The sequence below is a fragment of the Sturnira hondurensis genome, unplaced genomic scaffold, assembly GCF_014824575.4.
Source record: "Sturnira hondurensis isolate 20B ecotype Veracruz unplaced genomic scaffold, ASM1482457v3 Scaffold0020579, whole genome shotgun sequence".
Taxonomy (NCBI): domain Eukaryota; kingdom Metazoa; phylum Chordata; class Mammalia; order Chiroptera; family Phyllostomidae; genus Sturnira; species Sturnira hondurensis.
The window spans coordinates 2,723,464-2,742,512 of NW_028093210.1; the positions used below are offsets into that span (position 1 = coordinate 2,723,464).

Below are 19,049 nucleotides of genomic sequence, written 5' to 3' on the forward strand. Positions count from 1 at the left end.
TGGGTTGGGGGCTCACAGAGAAAGACACACAAAAGGTCTGAGAACAAGTACCCCTCCCCGGTACAGTGTGTTCAGAAGGGTCGACCAGGAGGCAGGACCTGGACGTGCCCGCACTTGGAGGAAACGTGGAGGGACAAACGATCCAGCCACACAGTGAAATATTGTTCAGTCCTAAAAAGGACAACATAATGAACCTTGAAAACATTGCGAGAGGCCAAACACAAAAGGCCACATCATGCTTGATTCCGTTTATATGACATGTGCAGAACATGCCATGCCTGGTGTGGCTCAGTGGATTGAGTGCCGGCCTGAGAGCCAAAGGATTGCTGGTTCGATTCCCCATCAGGCAGGGAACATGCCTGGGCTGCAAGCCAGGTCCCCAGGTGGGGGCACATGAGAGGCAACTGATCGATTTATTTCTCACACACTGCTGTTTCTCTACTTCTCTTTCTGCCTTCCCTCCCCTCTCTATATAAGTAAATAACATCTTTTAAGAAAGAGGAAAAAAGAAATGCCCAGAACAGGTAATCCACAGAATGCAGATTGTGGTTGCCAGAGACCGGGTAGCCTGGGGAGTGACTGCTGATGGGTGCCGGGGTTTTTTGGAGGGATGAGAATGTTCTAGCACCACCTGAGGTGATGGCTGCACAGTTCTGAACACACTGAGGACCCTGCCCTGTACCCTGTGAAAGAGAGCGCAGTGCGTGCGGTGTGTGTACTGCAGCTGGTGCGCCGGATGGAGTGTGGCGGGGTGTCTGCACCCCGGACCTCACCTCTGCACTAGGAACACCTGGTTCGGGGATTGATCACCCAGTCCCACCTCTGCCCATCCCACCCCAAGAGGTACCAACCAGCCTCCACCACTGCCTGAGCCCTTCAGGCAGCTGAGGGTCTCACCTGCAAGGTATTAATGCGCTTTCCATTAAGGTACAGAGGGAAGCTGACGAAGTTACTGTATTTTGTTACCACGTCTGGAAGAGATAAAAGAAAAACAGTAACTACAGGAAGCTTCTAGAAGTAAGAGCTCTGGAAGTTGCTGCAGGGGTAACTCGACAGGCTGGGGAGAACTCATCAGTGCCACAGCTGTGTCACAGGTGGGAAGCCAGGGCACAGCAGGGACACACCCAGGGCCAGGCCACTCCGAGACCATGCACCTTCCTGGTAACCTAAATACAATTTTACGAGCTAATAGTGAGCCATGGAAAAGTTCTCAGCACCTTCGATCTTTAGTAAGACAGGGACAGAGAAAACCACCACACAGAAGCACCCACTCCGGTTCTCAGTGAAGCCCAGGCTCAAGCTGGCTGGGTGGACAGGCCAGCAACACCTGACAACTCGGGGGGGATGATGAAAGGGCTGTGCGAGACCCCAAGTGACCGAAGATGAAGTGCTGCCCACAGGGAGGAAGACAGAACAGAACCCGACTTTGCCAACAGTCAGGAGGCTAAGCCTTGCTCCCGGTTCCACACAGAGCCAGCCCAGATCCTGTCCTAGGACAGCCTAGGCAGCCAACCCCTGGAAGCCCCCAACCACTCGGCCCCTGGGTCTCCCGCACACTCCCACCCAGACAGAATCTCCTAAAACACACCAGCAGGAGGTGTCTCGCTGACCTGGTGCCAGCACCCACAAATCCAGAGAGGCCCGGGCTCCCACTCACCTTGAACCCGGGCCTCGCTGGCGAACTCTCTGCAGTCTGGCTTGAGGTGGATGATGATTTTGGTCCCGGTTCTAACTCCTGAGGCTTCAGCTATTTCAAATACTCCAGACCTAAACGCAAGGGAGAGGGAAAGCCAGTTCCACACATTACCACCAACAAATCCCCTACGTCAAGTCCAGTGCCTCTTCCTTGGTTTTCAAAAGCAGAAACCAAACTGACACAGAAAGGCAGCCACAGCCGCACCTTTTCCGAACCCCACTGAGCCCCCAGGCCACGAGCTTCCCATCAGGGACAATGGCTGCTGCAGTGGGGGCGTGGGGTTCGCCCACTCCCTTAGGACATGACCTCTCAGGAGCACAACCTCTTGAGCTTTATATTCACCTGAGCAGGCCCTCGCGCTGTGCCAGACGCTGGGGGAAAGGGGCCGGAGCCCGCCTCTAACTCCCAAGTTAGCTTCCTGCATTTCTGAGCCTCTGGCAGAAGCAGGTGTCTCCGTGAGAAGTCAAAGAGGAGACAGACTCCCAACAAGTTGATACCATGTTGTTACCTTGGCCCAAATTTAAACTTAGCACTGTTTTCATGGAATAAAACAGAAATCTTAACTCTGACGGAGAGAGATGACCTGTGCTCTGGCCCAGCCTCCTCTCACGTGCGTGACTAAAACCGCAGCAGCAGGCGAGACTCAGTCCGGAAAGCAGGGTTCAGAAAGGAAGTTTGGGGGCTGCTGAAACAAAGGCTCGCATTTGGCTAAGGTACCACCCTCCTCAAATGCAGTCTTGAGATCATCCTGCAGCGTGCACCTAACTAACGTCTACGAAACGGCCCCAGTGCGTGCTGCAGAGCAAAGCAAGCACCTTTGAGGGGGACTCCTGAGGCCTGAGCTGGTGGGAAGCGGGGCCGGGCCAGGGGGTCAAACCTGGAAACTCCAGGGTCAGGAGGAATCAAGAACGAGCTCCCACAGAGTAAGGTCCATGAGGGCACCCCGAGTACGGGGGCAGCAGGGGCACAGCCAGACCACGGATCAAGGAGCCGCACCTGGAATGGTCCACACTCCAGGGCACAGTCGTGGAGCCCAAAGAGACACCACAGGCCACTGGGGTCAGGAAGGAGCTGGCTCCTCAAAGTGTGAGGTTCAGGCTCCCAGTGAGAGGCCCGGGAAGGCCCGCTGCGATTTTCTGAGGGTCTAACTTTCTAAATGAAGTGGCAATGCTTCAGCTGAATCCCACTCTGCGTGTCAGGTGACACTTAGCTGCTTTGGTTCCAAGGCAGAGGGGACACACGCTGAGTGTGATTTGGGGGCCCCGCTGTCACTTACTCACCCATCTGAAAGCCACTGGAAACCAGGGCTGCCTGGGCTGGCTGAGCGGGAGAAGACCTCAACTCTGTCGGCCACCATGAAAGCTGAATAGAAACCCACTCCAAACTGGCCAATGATCTTGCTGCTGGCCTCCGCCTGGTTCTGCAGTGCATCCAGAAAGGCCTGCAGTGGCAAAGACTGGTCAGAGAAGGGTGGCCCTTCCCCCGAGAGGACTGACTCCCTGTGTGTGCTCCTCTGACCAGGGCAGAGACCGCTTTTAACCCCCAGGACAACCACATTCAATACTCTCTCACCCCATCTCACACAGATGACAGTGACACAGAGCAGAAAAGCGACGTGCCCGAAGACCTCCAGCTGGGCGGCGGAGGGACTGATTCTGTACTTGATTTGCAGGGCCTATGACTCTGCCTATCAGCCACAGGCCTGCGGGTCACACGCTCTGGGTGTGAGGAACAGGCAGTGTGCGGGCTGCACGCGTGCTCCCTGCAGGAAAGGGCAGCCCCGAGTGTCAGTGGGTGAAGGCGTGTGACAGAGACGACTAGGTGTCGTCTGTGTGGCTCAGAGTCTAAGCTCCGCGGGGAAGTGGTGCACACCAAGCACACACTTTGTGGGGCGCCACAGGCACTCAACTCCTGCAACTCATGTTTCCAGGTTTCCTACAACTAAAAGTCAGACAAAATGAACACACTCATTGTTACAAGTACTGTCCAACAGAACACTCCGATAGGATACAAATGTCCTATATGGTCTAATATGGTAGCTCTGACCTCACCTGGCTACTGAGCACTTGAAAGGTGGCTAGTACGACCAAGGAACTGAATTTTAAATTGTATTTAACTTTAAACTAAATGGCATGTGTAGTTAGTGGCTACTGTATGAAACAGCACACCTTGATAGAAATGCAACAATAAATGTAACCCAGGAGTAAGTTTGATAAAGTTTCTTAAAATTGGAAATTTCTGTAAATCATTTTGTTTTTTTTTTGTTGTTGTTTTTTTTATAATTTTTTTAAAGATTTATTTATTTAACTTTTAGAGGGGAAGGGAAGGAGAGAAGGAGAGAAATATCAATGTGTGGTTGCCTCTCGTGAGTCCCCTGCTGGGAACTGGCCCGCAACCCAGGCATGTGCCCTGACCGGGAATCGAACCGTGATCGTGTGGTTCTCAGGCCCGCGCTCAATCCACTGAGCTACACCAGCCAGGGCTCTGTAAATCATTTTGGACCAGTAATTAGAATATTTGCAAGCACTTGGCGCAGAGTTGCCATTGTAAGCACCACTTAGGCCCCAAAACAACAAGATGTGGCCTGACTGGTGTGGCTCAGTGTGCTGGGCACCAGCCCGCAAACAGACAGGTCGATCCCCAGGCAGGGCACATGCCGGGGTTGCAGGCCAGGTCCCCAGGTGGGTGGGGGAGGGTGAGAGGCAACCAATCGAGGTTTCTCTCCCACATCGACATTTCTCTCCCTCTTTCTTCCTCCCTTCCCCTCTCTCTAAAAATAAACAAATAAAATCTTTAAACAAACAAAAAGCATTTGGTGACCAATGAGCACAATGGCAGCTGAGGGCCACCAGCCTGTGTCTTGGGCTGGCACAAAAGCCACTGGAGGACACCTTGTCCACTAGCACTTACCTCCCTCACAGGCTTCAAGTCGCACCCACAACCAACCATCCGCAATGGGCGCTCTGCCTCCACAGAGGGATTATGAAGGACCACCCTGCCTGCAGACACCCCAGGCCAAATTAACTCCTGGGAATGGTCTTGTCTGAGAGGAAGATCATTAATTTCTGCCTGCCTCTTCACCTCAAGCCTATGCAGCTCAAGTGATCACTGAGAAATGACTTGGAGGAAATGGCACATTCCAGACTCAGACCGACAGGCTTCGAGCAAACATACGGCTGGACAGTTTCTACCTATCTGTGAAGTACTTATTTCAGCCTTTTCATCTATAAAATAATAGAAACTTCCTCAGCTGTCACGTGGTGTTTCCATAGCACCGACACAGAGCACTCACACGGGAGAACTTTCTACCGAAGGTGGTGTTCAGAGCATGCCGGGACCTACCCTCTCCAGTGGAAGCTGCTCTTCAAGGAGAGGAAGAAAGGAGCACTGGGGGGTGGGGGGGCCGCTTACCTTTGACCCCGACCTGGCGATTGTTCCCAGGTTGGACACCAACTCTTCTTGTGTCATCCCAATGCCAGTGTCCTGAGAGAGAAACACACTAAGTGACAAAGCACTGGCACCTGGGGAAGTGGGATGAGGTGTGCAGACAGCCCTGGGGCACAAGTGGCATCAATTACACCTGCCGGGCAGGGCCCAGCAAAGTGATGCTGCAGAGTCGCCAGAAAAGACAGATTCGAGTCATAGCCACACGTAACGAGAACACCTCACTAGAGGTTAGACATGTAGATCAAAGACAGAAAAGCAACTGAAAAATAAAGCGGTACAGAGTGTCATTGGATTTCTGACACAGGTTCCTAGGTAATTCGATTGAGGAATGAAGAACAAATGGTGCTGAAACACTGGGTAGCCGCCTGCAAAAAAAGACCAGCCCTGACCTTACACCGTACCCACAAGTTGATCACAGACCCAAATGTAAGAGCTAAGACTATAACACTTCTAGAAGAACATATGGGAGAACATCTTTATAACTTTGGGATAGGCAGAGATTTCTTACTTAAGTCACTAAAAGCATAAAGTATAAAATAAAAAAGGGATAAACTAGACTTCATTAAAATTAAAAATAGATATTTGTCAAAAGCCACCCCTAAGAAAATAAAAAGGCAAGCCACATACTAGGAGAAGATATCTGCAAAGCATATCGCTGATACAGGGTTTTTATTAAGAATACATAAAGAGCCCTAGCTGGTGTAGCTCAGTGGATTGAGCGTGGATTGACCACACGATCCCGGTTCGATTCCCAGTTAGGGCACATGCCTGGGTTGCAGGCCAGTTCCCAGGAGGGGACTCACGAGAGGCAACCGTACATTGATGTTTCTCTCCTTCCTTTCCTCTCTAAAAGATAAATAAATAAAATCTTTTAAAAAAATACATAAAGAACTCTTATAATTCAATAAAGACGAACACCCTGATTAATAATGAGCAAAAACTCTGAGGAGACATTTCACAGAAGACATACAAATGACAAACACATGAAACAATGCTAACAGCACCAATCATTTAGGAAATACTAATTAAAAACCACAATGAGATGACCACTAGAATGGCTAAAATCAAAAGACCGACAATAACAAGTGTTAACAGGGATGTGAAACAACTGGAATTCTCAAGTGCTACTATCAGGAATGCAAAATTGAACACCCAATTTGGAAAAGTCTGGAAGTTTCTTACAAAGTTAGACAGGCACTCACTCTACGACCCTACGACCCAACAACCCCACTCCTAGGTACCCACCCAAGAGAAATGAAAACATGTCACACAAAGACTTCAACTCCAATGTTCACAGCAGTTTTATTCCTGACATCCTCCAACTACGCTCCACTGGTGAGTGGACAAACCGCAGCACTGCATCCGCATGGTGAAAAAAGGAACAAGCTGCTGATACATTTAACAACACAGAGGAACCTCAACAGCACTATGGTTAGTGAAAGAAATTAGACTCAAAAGACCCCCAACTTTGTGACTCTATTTCTACAAAATCCTAGAAAATACAACAGCGTGATGACAGAAAGATCAGTGGTTGCTCAGGGCAAGGAAGAGGGAAGGGCATACGGGGTAATGATGTCATGGTGGTGTGGGTGATGACACAAAAGTGTACAACTGGTCAAAAAATCAATTGTACACTTGAATTCAGTGAATTGTACTGTGTGTAAATCATACCTCAATAAAGTGTATTAAAACACAAAGAAAAGCACACACATACACAGACCAGAGAGAATAAGTGAAGAACAGAGCACAAGAGATGCCCTACAGCAAAATCCTGAGCAGGTAAATCAGTGTACTTGGCAGAGGCAGGAAATCTAAGCGAAAAATACTCCCCCAGAGCCCAACTACCACACCAGCAGATGCGCACCCCACAACTCCATCCATGACCCTGGGACAAGAGGTTCTGAAGCAGCTACCTCAGGAACATAACGTCCCCTTCAGGGCCACTGCCTGATCTCCTTTGCTGATGTAACTTTTTTATCTTAAAATTTTCAAAAGGTTACAATAGCAACCAAAAGCATTGCGCCTTACTAAGCAGGACTATTAATCCAAATAACAGGCTAAGATTAAAAATAGTACTACAGTGACCAGAGGGGAAAGGAAGAAAATTTCAGGGGAAAGGGGGAAGGGTTTGCAGGAACAAGTACGAAGGACACACAGTCAAAAACTAGGGAGGGTGGAAATGGGAGAGAGTTGGGGAGCACTGGGGGGTGGGTGGACTGGGATGGGAGTAAAAGACAGAAAACTGTACTTGAACAATCAAAATAAATAAAGTAGAGGACTTCCGCCAAGATGGAGGCGTAGGTGGAAACACTGTGCCTCCTCTCACAACCAAGTTTAAAGTCAACAAAGTTTCAGTGACAATAGCACAGCCAAAACACAGAAAATCCAACTATACGGAAGTCCGACAACAACGAACCATTCAACCGGGACCGGTAAGAGGGGCGGAGCCAGCAGCGGAGCAGGGTTGGGCAGGAAGGATCCCCCGACCCAGGTGCACAGGCAGCTGTGGGAGGATCCCAGGCGTCGGGTAGCAACAGGGGGACTAGTGAGGGCGCAAGGCAGCAGGCTGACTGCCGTCATACATTCGCGGGCAGATAAACCAGCAAAGGAGCAAGCATTGAAACAGACGGCACAGGCCCCAACAGCGGGAAGCAGCAGAGAGAACCGCCATTGCCCCTCTCTGACCCCGCCCCCACATACAGCATCACAACCCAGCGACCGAGTTGCCTCGTCCTGGTGAACACCTAGGGCTCTGCTCCTCATACATAACAGGTGTGAACAGACCAAAACATGGCTCGAGAAGAACTCAAAGCCACGGAGCCGATGATTTTAAGTGACCAAGAAATAACCAACCTATCAGATGCACCGTTCAAAATACTGGTGATCAGGATGTTCACAGAACTGGTTGATTTTAGTCACAAATTAGAGGAATATATGAAGGCTAAACGAATTGAAATGAAGGGAAATGCACAGGAAACTAATAGTGATGGGAAGAAAACTGGAACTCAAGTCAATGGAGAGGACCAGAAGGAATAAAGAAATATTCAACCAGAACAGAATGGAGGAACATGAATTCAAAAAAATGAGGAGAGGCTTAGGAACCTCCAGGACATCTTTAAATGTTCCAACATCCGAATTATAGGGGTACCAAAAGGGGAAGAGGAACAGCCATGAGTGGAAAACTTATCTGAACAAATAATAAAGGAGAATTTCCCCAATCTGGCAAAGGAAATAGACTTCCAGGAAATCCAGGAAGCTCAGAGAGTCCCAAAGAAGTTGGACCCAAGAAGGAACACACCAAGGCACATCATAATTACATCACCCAAGATTAAAATGAAGGAGAGATTCCTAGAAGCAGCAAGAGATAAGGGGACAGTCACCTACAAAGGAGTTCCCATCAGACTGTCAGTGGATTTCTCAAAAGAGACCTTACAGCCCTAGCTGGTGTGGCTCAGTGGCTGGTGTGGCTGGTGTGGCTCACGAGAGGCAACCATGCATTGATGTTTCTCTCCCTCTCTCCTTCCCTTCCCCTCTAAAGATAAATAAATAAAATCTTAAAAAAAAAGAGACCTTACAGTCAAGAAGGGGCTGGAAAGAAGTATTCCAAGTCATGAAATCCAAAGACCTACAGCCAAGATTGCTCTATCCAGAAAAGCTTTCATTTAGAATGGAAGGGCAGATAAAGTGCTTCTCAGATAAGGTCAAATTCAAGGAGTTCATCATCACCAAGCCCTTATTATATGAAATGTTAAGGGGACTTATCTAAGAAAAAATAGATAAAATATATGAACAGTGAAAGGATAGCAAACTCACAGTTACTAACAACCACACCTAAAACAAAAGCAAACTAAGAGGACAGCTAGATCAGGAGCAGAACCATAGAAATGGAGATCACATGGAGGGTTAGCAACAGGGGAGTGGGAGGAGGAGAAGGTACAGAAAATAAGTAGCATAGACAGTAGGTAGAAAATAGACAGGGTGGAGGGCAAGAATAGTATGGGAAATATAGAATCTAAAGAACTTGAAACACATGGACATAAACTAATGCGGGGGGGGAATGGTGGGGGAGGGGATGTGCAGGGTGGAGGGGAATGAAGGGGGGAATTAGAACAACTGTAATGGCACAATCAATAAAATATATTTTTAAAATTAATTAATTTAAAAAATAGTACTAAAAAATATTTAATCATGGGTAAATATGCATTACAAATGGACAAGTACAGTTAAAAATGAGTACTCACTAAAAGTATTTTTAAAATAAAACCTACATAATTATATTAGCCAATGTGACCCCAACAGACATATTTTTAGCCCTGGCTGGTGTAGCTCAGTGGATTGAGCGCGGGCCTGAGAACCACAAGATCGTGGTTCAATCCCCAGTCAGGGCACATGCCTGGGTTGCGGGCCAGTTCCCAGCAGGGGACACACGAGAGGCAACCATACATTGATATTTCTCTCCCTCTCTCCTTCCCTTCCCCTCTAAAGATAAATAAAATCTTTAAAAAAAAGAAATATTTTTAAACTATGAAGAGTACCTTAAAAATAATGTATAGTTTAAAAACATTTTTAAAAGTACATTTAGATATATAAATAAATGCAGACACCAAAACCCTAAATAGACACTAATATGTTAACAGTAGCTATCTTTGAATAAGGCATTGATTTTAAATTTTCTTTTCTACTTATTTGTGTTTTCCAAATTTTCTATATTAAAACAAGAGTTACTATAACTGCAAAGATGGTTGACACAATGCTTGAGGCCTAGAGATGTAACAAAAGGCAGGTCCACCTCTGACACACCAGCGTGTGAAGAGGGCCACTGCCCAGGCGCTTCTGTGACTAGTGCCGGCAGTGACTAGTGCACAGGAGGCGTGCCACTCGTAAGGACACAGGGTGAGGTACCTGGATGGTGAGGGTGCCTTTCTCAGTGTCAGTCTGCAAGTGAATCTCCATTTCTGGCAGCGTTTGGCCTTCAGACACCAGCTTGTGACGCATTTTTTCCAAGGCGTCACTAGCATTAGAGATCAGCTCCCGTATGAACACCTGCGGGAATAAGATAGATGCGAACACGGCAGGATCTATTTGGTTATAGCATGTGCAGCAACTGCTGAAAGGCAGGGACATGCCACAGAATATTCGGTGTTTTAACCATCAAGACTTTCCACTTTCCTCAAAGGCAATTTCTCCAGGGCAGGTCACACAATGGTTAAAGGCCATCACTTCTCCTTGACAGACACAGCTTTAGAATAGAAAGCTCTACAGTTCCTTCCTGAAAATCAAGCCCGAAGTTAGGTATCAACTAAACTATTTTGTCAACTAAAAGTTTAAGAAGAACCCTCTGAGAAACTGCTTCTTTCTCATCTCTTGCCCAGGGATGACAAAATATTTCCCAAACACCTTTCTCCTACTCACTGAAGACTCTCTGGCTTCATTTAATGTGGGGTCATAAAAAACCAGACCTACCACGTTCAGGGCAAGAAAGGGCCACACTGTCTGAAAGGCACTTTACCTCAGACAGACCTTCCACACACAGTGAGAGCAGCACACAGCTTGCGGGGAGGAAGTGGTCGGAGGTGATAGAGCAACCCCAGGAAACAGATGCTGGATGCCACAAAGACACGTGAACATGATATTGAATAGCCCAAGATCTGGGAATGTTTCCTGAAAAGTCCCGTTACACTTTGGAACCTGGTACTTTGCCCTTCTAAATTCTCCTTTGCAATCTAGTGATAATGAACATGGAAACAGTGGCTTATTTGCTCTCTAATTTTCTCAGGGCCTGTCACCCCCAGGTGAGTTTTAATCTCAGAAAGGGCCTCGGTAGCGGCTCCCTACTCCTCTCTACAGAGGTCCAGGGCATGTTCTTCCTTAGCCCGACCACCCCCCTAACCTGAGGGTGGGACACCAGCTGACAAGAGAAGGGCCCCCTCATTAATAGATGGGGGACTTTTAAATTATCAGCAAAACTCATTAATTTCAGCAATCAATCTGCCAAAGAATCATCTGGATATATGTACCCCAAACAGGTTTTGGTAAAAATACTCTTGCTGGTAGCTGAGATCAGGACCTGTCCAAATTTAATGCATTTTCATGGTTAATATTCTATCTGGCATTTCCCTAGAAGAGTATAAAAACTGTTTTGCCAAAAAAACCTCCCTAACGATGAGAGCGATCAAAACGGGCCACACCTCCTTTTCCGAGTACAAGGAACGGGCAACAATGTCCAGAAGCTTCTTCGTCTCAGCCTGGAACTCATGTTTGGAAACAGAACCTAGTAATGAAGCACAGATACAACCAATAAAGCTTCATTTCTACTTCCATGCAAGAATATACTATGTGACATTCAAAAGAATGTTTAAGGTAATGAGCTTGAAACATTTTGCAAAAGAGTAAACAAACAAAAAAGCAAGCAAGCAACTCTCTGGGGCTCTAAGGCAGGAGGTCTCCGGAGCAGAATGAACCCAGTGGTTCCTCTCCTTCCCCTCAGAATAGAGCAAAGGGGAGCCCAGCACCCACCGCCTCCCACCACTGGGGCCTGCACGCCAGGGGCCTGGGCTACTTCAAGGGACTACAGAGGCCGGCACATCCCAAAGTGTCCCGTTGTGAGAATCGGTCCACCTCCAACAACCAGACACTGGATTTTATTCTTCAAAACAGTGGTTTCCAAATTAATTACTTAGAAAGCAAAATAACATGAAAACCTCACTCTCTTCTAAACCTGAACATCCAAGATTCTGTTGTCTCATTTAAAGGCCAGATATGGTCCCACTTTGGGACTGGCTCTACAGACTGTTTCTATACACTTCTTAGGAAAGAAAGGACAACTTTAGCATGTGGTCCTGCATCAGCAGGGCCAACACTGAGTTTCCTTCCTGCTCCCATGATTATTAGCAGATGTGCCATGAATCACTACTCAGAAGGTGCACCACCGCAAACCCATGGGTGGCCACCAGAGGGGGCAAGACATGCCAGAATGAAAGTCTGAAGTTCCTAGGGACAACACATTCCTCGTTTTTGGACACCCTCCCTCTAGCCAAAACCTTCCTGCTTCTGAAGCCAGTGGTGGCTCCATCAATCATTATTACCTCTGCTTCAAAAACCTCCCCTCATGAGCCAGCCAGGAGCTGAGCCTTCCCACAACCCAACTCGGCTGGGTACCCCCAGTACCCTGCACAATCTCTGTGCTGCTGATGATGGAATGGAGGGGCTCCTCCTTCCGGTCCTCAGCAGCTTGCGAGCTGAATGGACGTCCAGGGTAGAAGCTCAAAGCCAGGTTTTGCCTGGGGCGACTGGAGTGGACTGGCGTCCTCCGAGGACACAGAGCTGGTTTTCCTAAAAAGAAACATGCACAAAGGACAGTTAAAAAGCCTTCAGGAACAGATGCCCTGATGCGTTCACATGCACATTTGCTAGCAGACCCTCGCACATGTCCACTACCAGTAAGTATCGGAACTCGGGCGGCGTTCCAGAGGCAGGCGGGGCCACTTGGCACCACTTCCCACATATGTCCCATGCTGAGATCTTGTATAAACCTCCCGAACTCAAATCCCCCTCATGCCTCAATGCTCACAGCCCTCACAGGACTGCATAAATGACGGGCCAGCCTTCCTTACTTTGTAACTACAATGAAAAACTGGAGAAGATGTGTCCCTCTAAAAGGAATCCAAACTTGTAAGTGTTAATATTCTGAAACAGTCTTGTCTTCTAAACAATCTTTGTTGATTCCTTTATAATTTTTTTTGTTGAAACTGTCAGTTTTTTTTACATTACTGTATTTAAAAACTAAAAAGCAGTGACGCTTCTACCTATAACCAGCAAGGGGCCTCACGCTGTCTCTCATGTTTGTTTTCTGTAGCCTGCTGCAAGGGAAGATGGAAAAACCGTCATTTGACACGGCCATCCCCAGCCTGGCTGGCAGATGCGTCTTCTGCCTTCGGGTGATACCAGCACATGCAGACACCTTCACTGTACCTGGCAGGAGTCGATCCTTACTAGCAGCCCCTCAAGACAGAGCCATGCACCAACTCCAGGGCCACCGGCCTGGGGACTGGTGTCAGTCAGTACATGCTCCATGGCCAGTGCTTTCAAAGATGCAGATCAGACATGCAAGACCCTCTGTGTGGGTCTAGACTGTACTGAACTGTGCCTGACTGTGTGCACTGCACGTGTGGAAGGGACACAAAGGAGTGATTCTGAATGTCCAGAAATGACTGGAAAATCAACATATCAACTTGACTTTTCTCTCAGCTTACTCCTGGAATGGTAAATAACATGGCTTTAGCATTTACCTCTATGCAGAATACCTTAAAAACATTTTTAGGACTTCCGCCAAGATGGAGGCATAGGTGGAAACACTGTGCCTTCTCCCGCAACCAAGTTTGAATACAACAAAGGTTTGGAGAACAAAGACACAGCCAAAGAACAGAAAATTGAATTATACAGAAGTCCAACAAAAATGAACCGTTCAACCGGGACAGCAAGAGGGGCGGAGCCGCATCGGAGCAGGGTCGGGCAGGAAAGATCCCCAGACCTAGGCACACAGGCAGCCAGGAACCAGTCGGGGTGCAGGGCAGACTGACCGTGGTCGCACATTCGTGCACAGTGAGATGGACCACGCAGGCCCCAGGGGGTGAACCCAGTGGTGGAGGGCTGACGGCGGTGTCACACTCGCGTGTAGTGGAACGAAACGCGCGGGCTCCAGTGAGGGTGGCAGCTGCGGCGGCGGGGGGGGGGCAGGAGGCAGCAGACTGGATGCCATTGCTCCTCTTTGACCCCACCCCCACATAGAGCATCACAACCCAGTGACTGAGTTGCCCTGCTCTGGTGAACACCTAGGGCTCCGATCCTGATACATAACAGGCACGAACAGTCCAAAAGATGGTGCAAGAAGAACTCAAAGTCCCAGAGCCGATAACTCTAAGTGACCAAGAGATTGCCAGCCTCTCAGATGCACAGTTCAAAATATTGGTGATCAGGATGCTCACAGAACTGGTTGATTATAGTCACAAATTAGAGGAACATATGAAGGCTAAACTAATTGAAATGAAGGGAGATGCACAAGAAACCAATAGTGATGGAAAGGAAACTGGGACTCAAATCAATGGAATGGACCAGAAGGAAGAACAAAACATCCAACCAGAAAGGAATGAAGAAATGAGAATTCAAAAAAAGGAGGAAAGGCTTAGGAACCTCCAGGACGTCTTTAAACGCTCCAACATCCGAGTATAGGGATATCAGAAGGGGGAAAGAAACAGCCACAAGTGGAAAACTTATTTGAACAAATAATAAAGAAGAACTTCCCCAATTGGCAAAGGAAATAGACTTCCAGGAAATCCAGGAAGCTCAGAGAGTCCCAAAGAAGGTGGACCCAAGAAGGAACACACCAAGGCACATCATAATTACATTAGCCAAGACTAAAATGAAGGAGAGAATCCTAGAAGCAGCAAGAGATAAGGGGACAGTCATCTACAAAGGAGTTCCCATCAGACTGTCAGCTGATTTCTCAAAAGAGACCTTACAGGCAAGAAGGGACTAGAAAGAAGTATTCCAAGTCATGAAATCCAAAGACCTACAGCCAAGATTGCTCTATCCAGCAAAACTTTCATTTAGAATGGAAGGACAGATAAAGTGCTTCTCAGATAAGGTCAAGTTCAAGGAGTTCATCATCACCAAGCCCTTATTATATGAAATGCTAAAGGGACTTATATAAGAAAAAGAAGATGAAAAATATGAACAGTGAAAGGACAGCAAACACACAGTTATTAACAACCACACCTAAAACAAAAGCAAACCAAGAGGACAGCTAGATCAGGAGTGGAACCATAGAAATGAAGAACACATGGAGGGTTAGCAACAGGGGAGTGGGAGGTGGAGAAGGGGGGAGAAGGTACAGAAAATAAGTAGCATAGACAGTAGGTAAAAAATAGGGGGGAGGGCAAGAATAGTAGGGGAAATATAGAATCTAAAGAACTTGAGACACGTGGTTATAAACTAAGTGGGGGGAGAATGGTGGGGGAGGGAGTGTGCGGGTGGAGGGGAATGAAGGGGGGAATAGAACAACTGTAATGGTATAATCAATAAAATATATATTAAAAAAACATTTTTATAACTCAAAAAATATTCAATTTCTAAACAGTCTAAATATTTAATTACCTGTGCCTTACTGCAGTGTTCACTTTATCCATGTAGCTAAAAAATTTCTAGTCTCCTTCTTTCTTCTGGAATTAACTATTTGGTTAGAGAGCTGAATGAACCAGAGGTTGCCCTGGTTTGCGCCAGGCCAGGGGTCCTGAGGTCCCTGAGCTCCCAGCCAGCCCCCAGCACTCACAGACACAGACCACGGGCAAGCTTGTCCCACCAGGGACAGCACTCCCAGACAGAGCAGGTTTCCCACCAAAGGCGGGGCCCTCTGCTTTCAGGCGCTGTTGAACTTCAGGGAGGAAACCAGTGAGAATGGGATAAAGGAGAGATGTTTGAGGGAAGCCTGACCCAAGTTCCCTCAGGACGGCATGTGGATTTGAACACTACACGAAACACTGACTCCAAACAGATGGACAGGAGCCACTAAAAAAGGAGGTGAAGGATGTCCTCCATGAGAGAGCAGGAAGCTCAGCAGTCACAGACTGAGGGGTGCTTGACCACACTGCCATGTGAGCAGCCTCCACAAACGCTGAAAACATTTTAGATGCTCTTTCACCTAATACTCCCCTTACCACATTCCACCTGGCAACCGCGCCCCTCCGCGCAGCCCCAGGGAAGCACAGGGGCAGCAGTCCTTCAGAGCCCTCCTCCAGCAGTGAGATGCAGGTGGCACTTACCATGGTCCCCGCCTCCCCTCCCCAAACCCCTGTCCCTGCCTACCGCTGAACTGGTCTTCTGCAACGTTTTCTACGATCCATTCCTTAAATCTCCACACATTTGTCTTCTGACATCAATGCCAACTTATTTCCCCAATTTTGGAGGATTTATCCCTGAACGCAATCTCGTCAACTCTAAATGCTTCAGGTTGGTATTCCAGGTCCTCCACCAAACCAACGAACTCTTACCCTCTTCTGAAACCCCCAGCCCAGGTCTGCGGACATCCCTCACGCCATCGTGCCCCCCCTGTACAGTCGCCAATACTGGGGTGTCTCTACCCTTCTCCCCCTACACTCTCAGGTTTGGTCTTGGCACACGGTGCGCACCTTGTAAGTTCCTCTTCACACGCCCACCAAACATTAGATAACACACCACACCCTCAAGACGAGATGCTGGTTTTCCTCACTGGTGATTTTTATTTGGAGTAAGTATTCTAGATCCATTCCATTTGCGTAAAAGCAGAATTTACTGATCATTTATCCTCACATCCTGTCCCACCGCGCTCTGCTAACAGTCCTTTCCTTGACTTGACTTCTGGTCCTCAGAAAAGAACAGGTTGAACTCCCCCCACTGTGTCTCAGCTAAAACCATCCCTACCCCAAAGGAAATCAGAAATCAGAGAAAATCAAAACATTCAAAGGCTAATGGCTGAGTATTTTGAGACCCTCATAAATGACACCCTCCAGATCAGTGTGGTAGCAGGGGGAGAGGGGATAGCTGTTTATATCTGGCATACTTTTTTAAATTTTCCTGTCTTGTGTGTATAAATACTTTAACCAAGAACACATCTTAGGCCCTGGTTGCATGGCTCAGCTGGTTGAAGCATCGTTTCATGCACTGAAAGGTTGCCAGTTCAACCCCTGGTCATTGCACACGGCCAGGTTGAGGGATCGATCCCTGGTTGTGATGCGACAAAAGGCAGCCAATTGATGTTTCTCTCTAAAATACATGGAAACATGTCCTCAAGCGAGGATTAAAAAAAAGAACACATCTTAGAGATAATTCCAAATCAGTACAGAAAGTGGCTTATTTATTTTTTAACAAGCATAAAATATTCTATTATGATGGGTAAGTGTTCAACTAGCGCTCAACTGATGGGTGTCGAAACTTCTCCCAGTCTTGTGCTATTGAAAATAACGCTCCGAAGTGCTAAAGAGTTATCTGCCACATGCTACTCTTCATGGAAGAAAGACGAGGATTCAGGAAAATATGTTTCCACTCACCTATGCAAAAAAGAACACAAGAAAGACAAACCGCAAACTAGTAAGAACATGTACGCATTTCCTAGGGCTGCTGAAACCGAGTCCTACAAACTGGGTGGCTGAAACCAACAGAAATGTATTCTCTCACAGCGGTGGGGTCCAGAAAGCCAAAATAAAGGAGTTGGCAGCCTTGATTCCTCCTGGAGGCTGGGAGGGAGTTTGTCCACACCTCCCCCCAGTCCGTGGTCCTCCTTGGCTGGTAGGTGCCTCGCTCCAATCCCTGTCTCTGTCGCCACTCAGCCTTCTCTCCCCCGAGTGCATGTTCTATGTCCAAATTTACCTCTTCTTTTTAAAAATTTTGTATTGATTGATTTTAGAGAGAGAAGAAAGGAGGAAGAGAGGTAAGGGGAGGGAGGAGAGAGGGAAAGAAGGAGAGAAAAACACCAATTTGTTGTCCCATTTACTTATGCATCCATGGGTTGCTTCTTGTACGTTGCCCTGACCAGAGACCGAATCTGCACCCTTGGCATACTGGGACAATGCTCTAACCAACTAAGCTACCTGGCCAGGGCCCAAATTTACCTCTTCTTATAAGGACACCAGTTACACTGGACTTGGGGCTAACTATAACACAACATGATGTCATCTTAAGTTACTACATCTGCAAAGGCCCTATTCCAACAGGGTTCCAAGAGTTAGGACTTAGACTCACCTTTCAGGCGCACACAATTCAAACCAGCAGAGACTGATTGCCTACAGGGGGTGTGTGTTAGTCTCCTAGGGCCGTCACGGGAAAGGTGAGACTGCCCACAGCCTGGGCAGCTGCGACAACAGAAGCTTATCACCTCACAGTTCTGGAGGCTGTTAGTCGAAATCGAAGTGTCGGCAGAACTGGCTCCGTCTGAGGCTCTGAAGGAGCATCGGTTCCAGGCCGCTCTTCCTGCTCCTGTGGCTTCGGGGGCTCCTTGGTTTGTGGATGGTCATCTTCTCCCTGTGTCTTCACATCGTTTTCCCTCCGTCTGTATCTGTCTGTCCAAATTTCTCCCTTTTTAAAGGTTTATTTTATTCTCATTCAAGAGAAAGGGGAAGGGAGAGAGAGGAACATCGACACCAGGAGAGACATGGATCGGCTGCCTCCTGCACACGCCCCAACCAGGGATCAAGCCCGCAACCTGGGCATGTGCCCTGACCTGGGATCGAACCAGCAGCCTTTCAGTTGTGGGACGACACTGCAGCCAACTGAGCCACACCAGCCAGGACGAAATCCCCCCTTTTATAAGGCCACAGCCACACTGGATTAAGATTCACCTTAATGACTTCATCTCAACTTGATCATAAGACCCTCCTTCCACATAAGGTCACAATCAAAGGTGCTGGGGGGCTACGCAATAAAAGGGAAAGAAGAAGGGGTTGGGAACAGGGTAGCGGACCTCAGGGGAATGTGACATTTCTGAGGATACCTTTTTGAGGATATATGACTATTAGAACCATGGTGGTATTTCACATACCCAAAAAGTAAATAATTAAGAGCAACTGGGGCTACGGGGAAGAGCAAGGAAACACAAGCAGTAGCAAATGCTCAAAGCTCTATCAAAAACAACCTACCAGCACTGGAAGAAGACAGGGATTAACTGAAGGACTTTCAGAACATGGCTGCATATTGTAAAGCTAACCTCCCAAGGGACTGCATACGTTTACTGTAGCAAAACTGTTGGCGATCCTGACACTGCTCCAGCATGTACTAGGGTCAGGCCAGTAAGGACATGGTGGACCTTGGGTCAGGAAAGAATGAGTTACAAATAAGGAGGGGGCAGCCAGGGGGACCCTGCAGCACTACACTGAAACTG

The 19,049-nt window shown here is 47.8% G+C and overlaps 1 protein-coding gene across 1 annotated transcript in view; it reads right to left on the reverse strand.

Moving 5' to 3' along the window:
* TRAP1 (TNF receptor associated protein 1) overlaps positions 1 to 19,049 on the reverse strand; it is a 60,848-nt gene that overhangs the window by 15,784 nt on the left and 26,015 nt on the right. The window contains exons 2-8 of the mRNA XM_037029956.1: positions 12,311 to 12,475; positions 11,332 to 11,414; positions 10,046 to 10,186; positions 5,108 to 5,179; positions 2,977 to 3,137; positions 1,658 to 1,767; positions 898 to 971 (exon numbers count right to left, since the gene is read on the reverse strand). Coding sequence (XP_036885851.1) covers positions 898 to 971; positions 1,658 to 1,767; positions 2,977 to 3,137; positions 5,108 to 5,179; positions 10,046 to 10,186; positions 11,332 to 11,414; positions 12,311 to 12,475 — 806 coding nt within the window. The remainder of the gene's footprint in view (positions 1 to 897; positions 972 to 1,657; positions 1,768 to 2,976; positions 3,138 to 5,107; positions 5,180 to 10,045; positions 10,187 to 11,331; positions 11,415 to 12,310; positions 12,476 to 19,049) is intronic.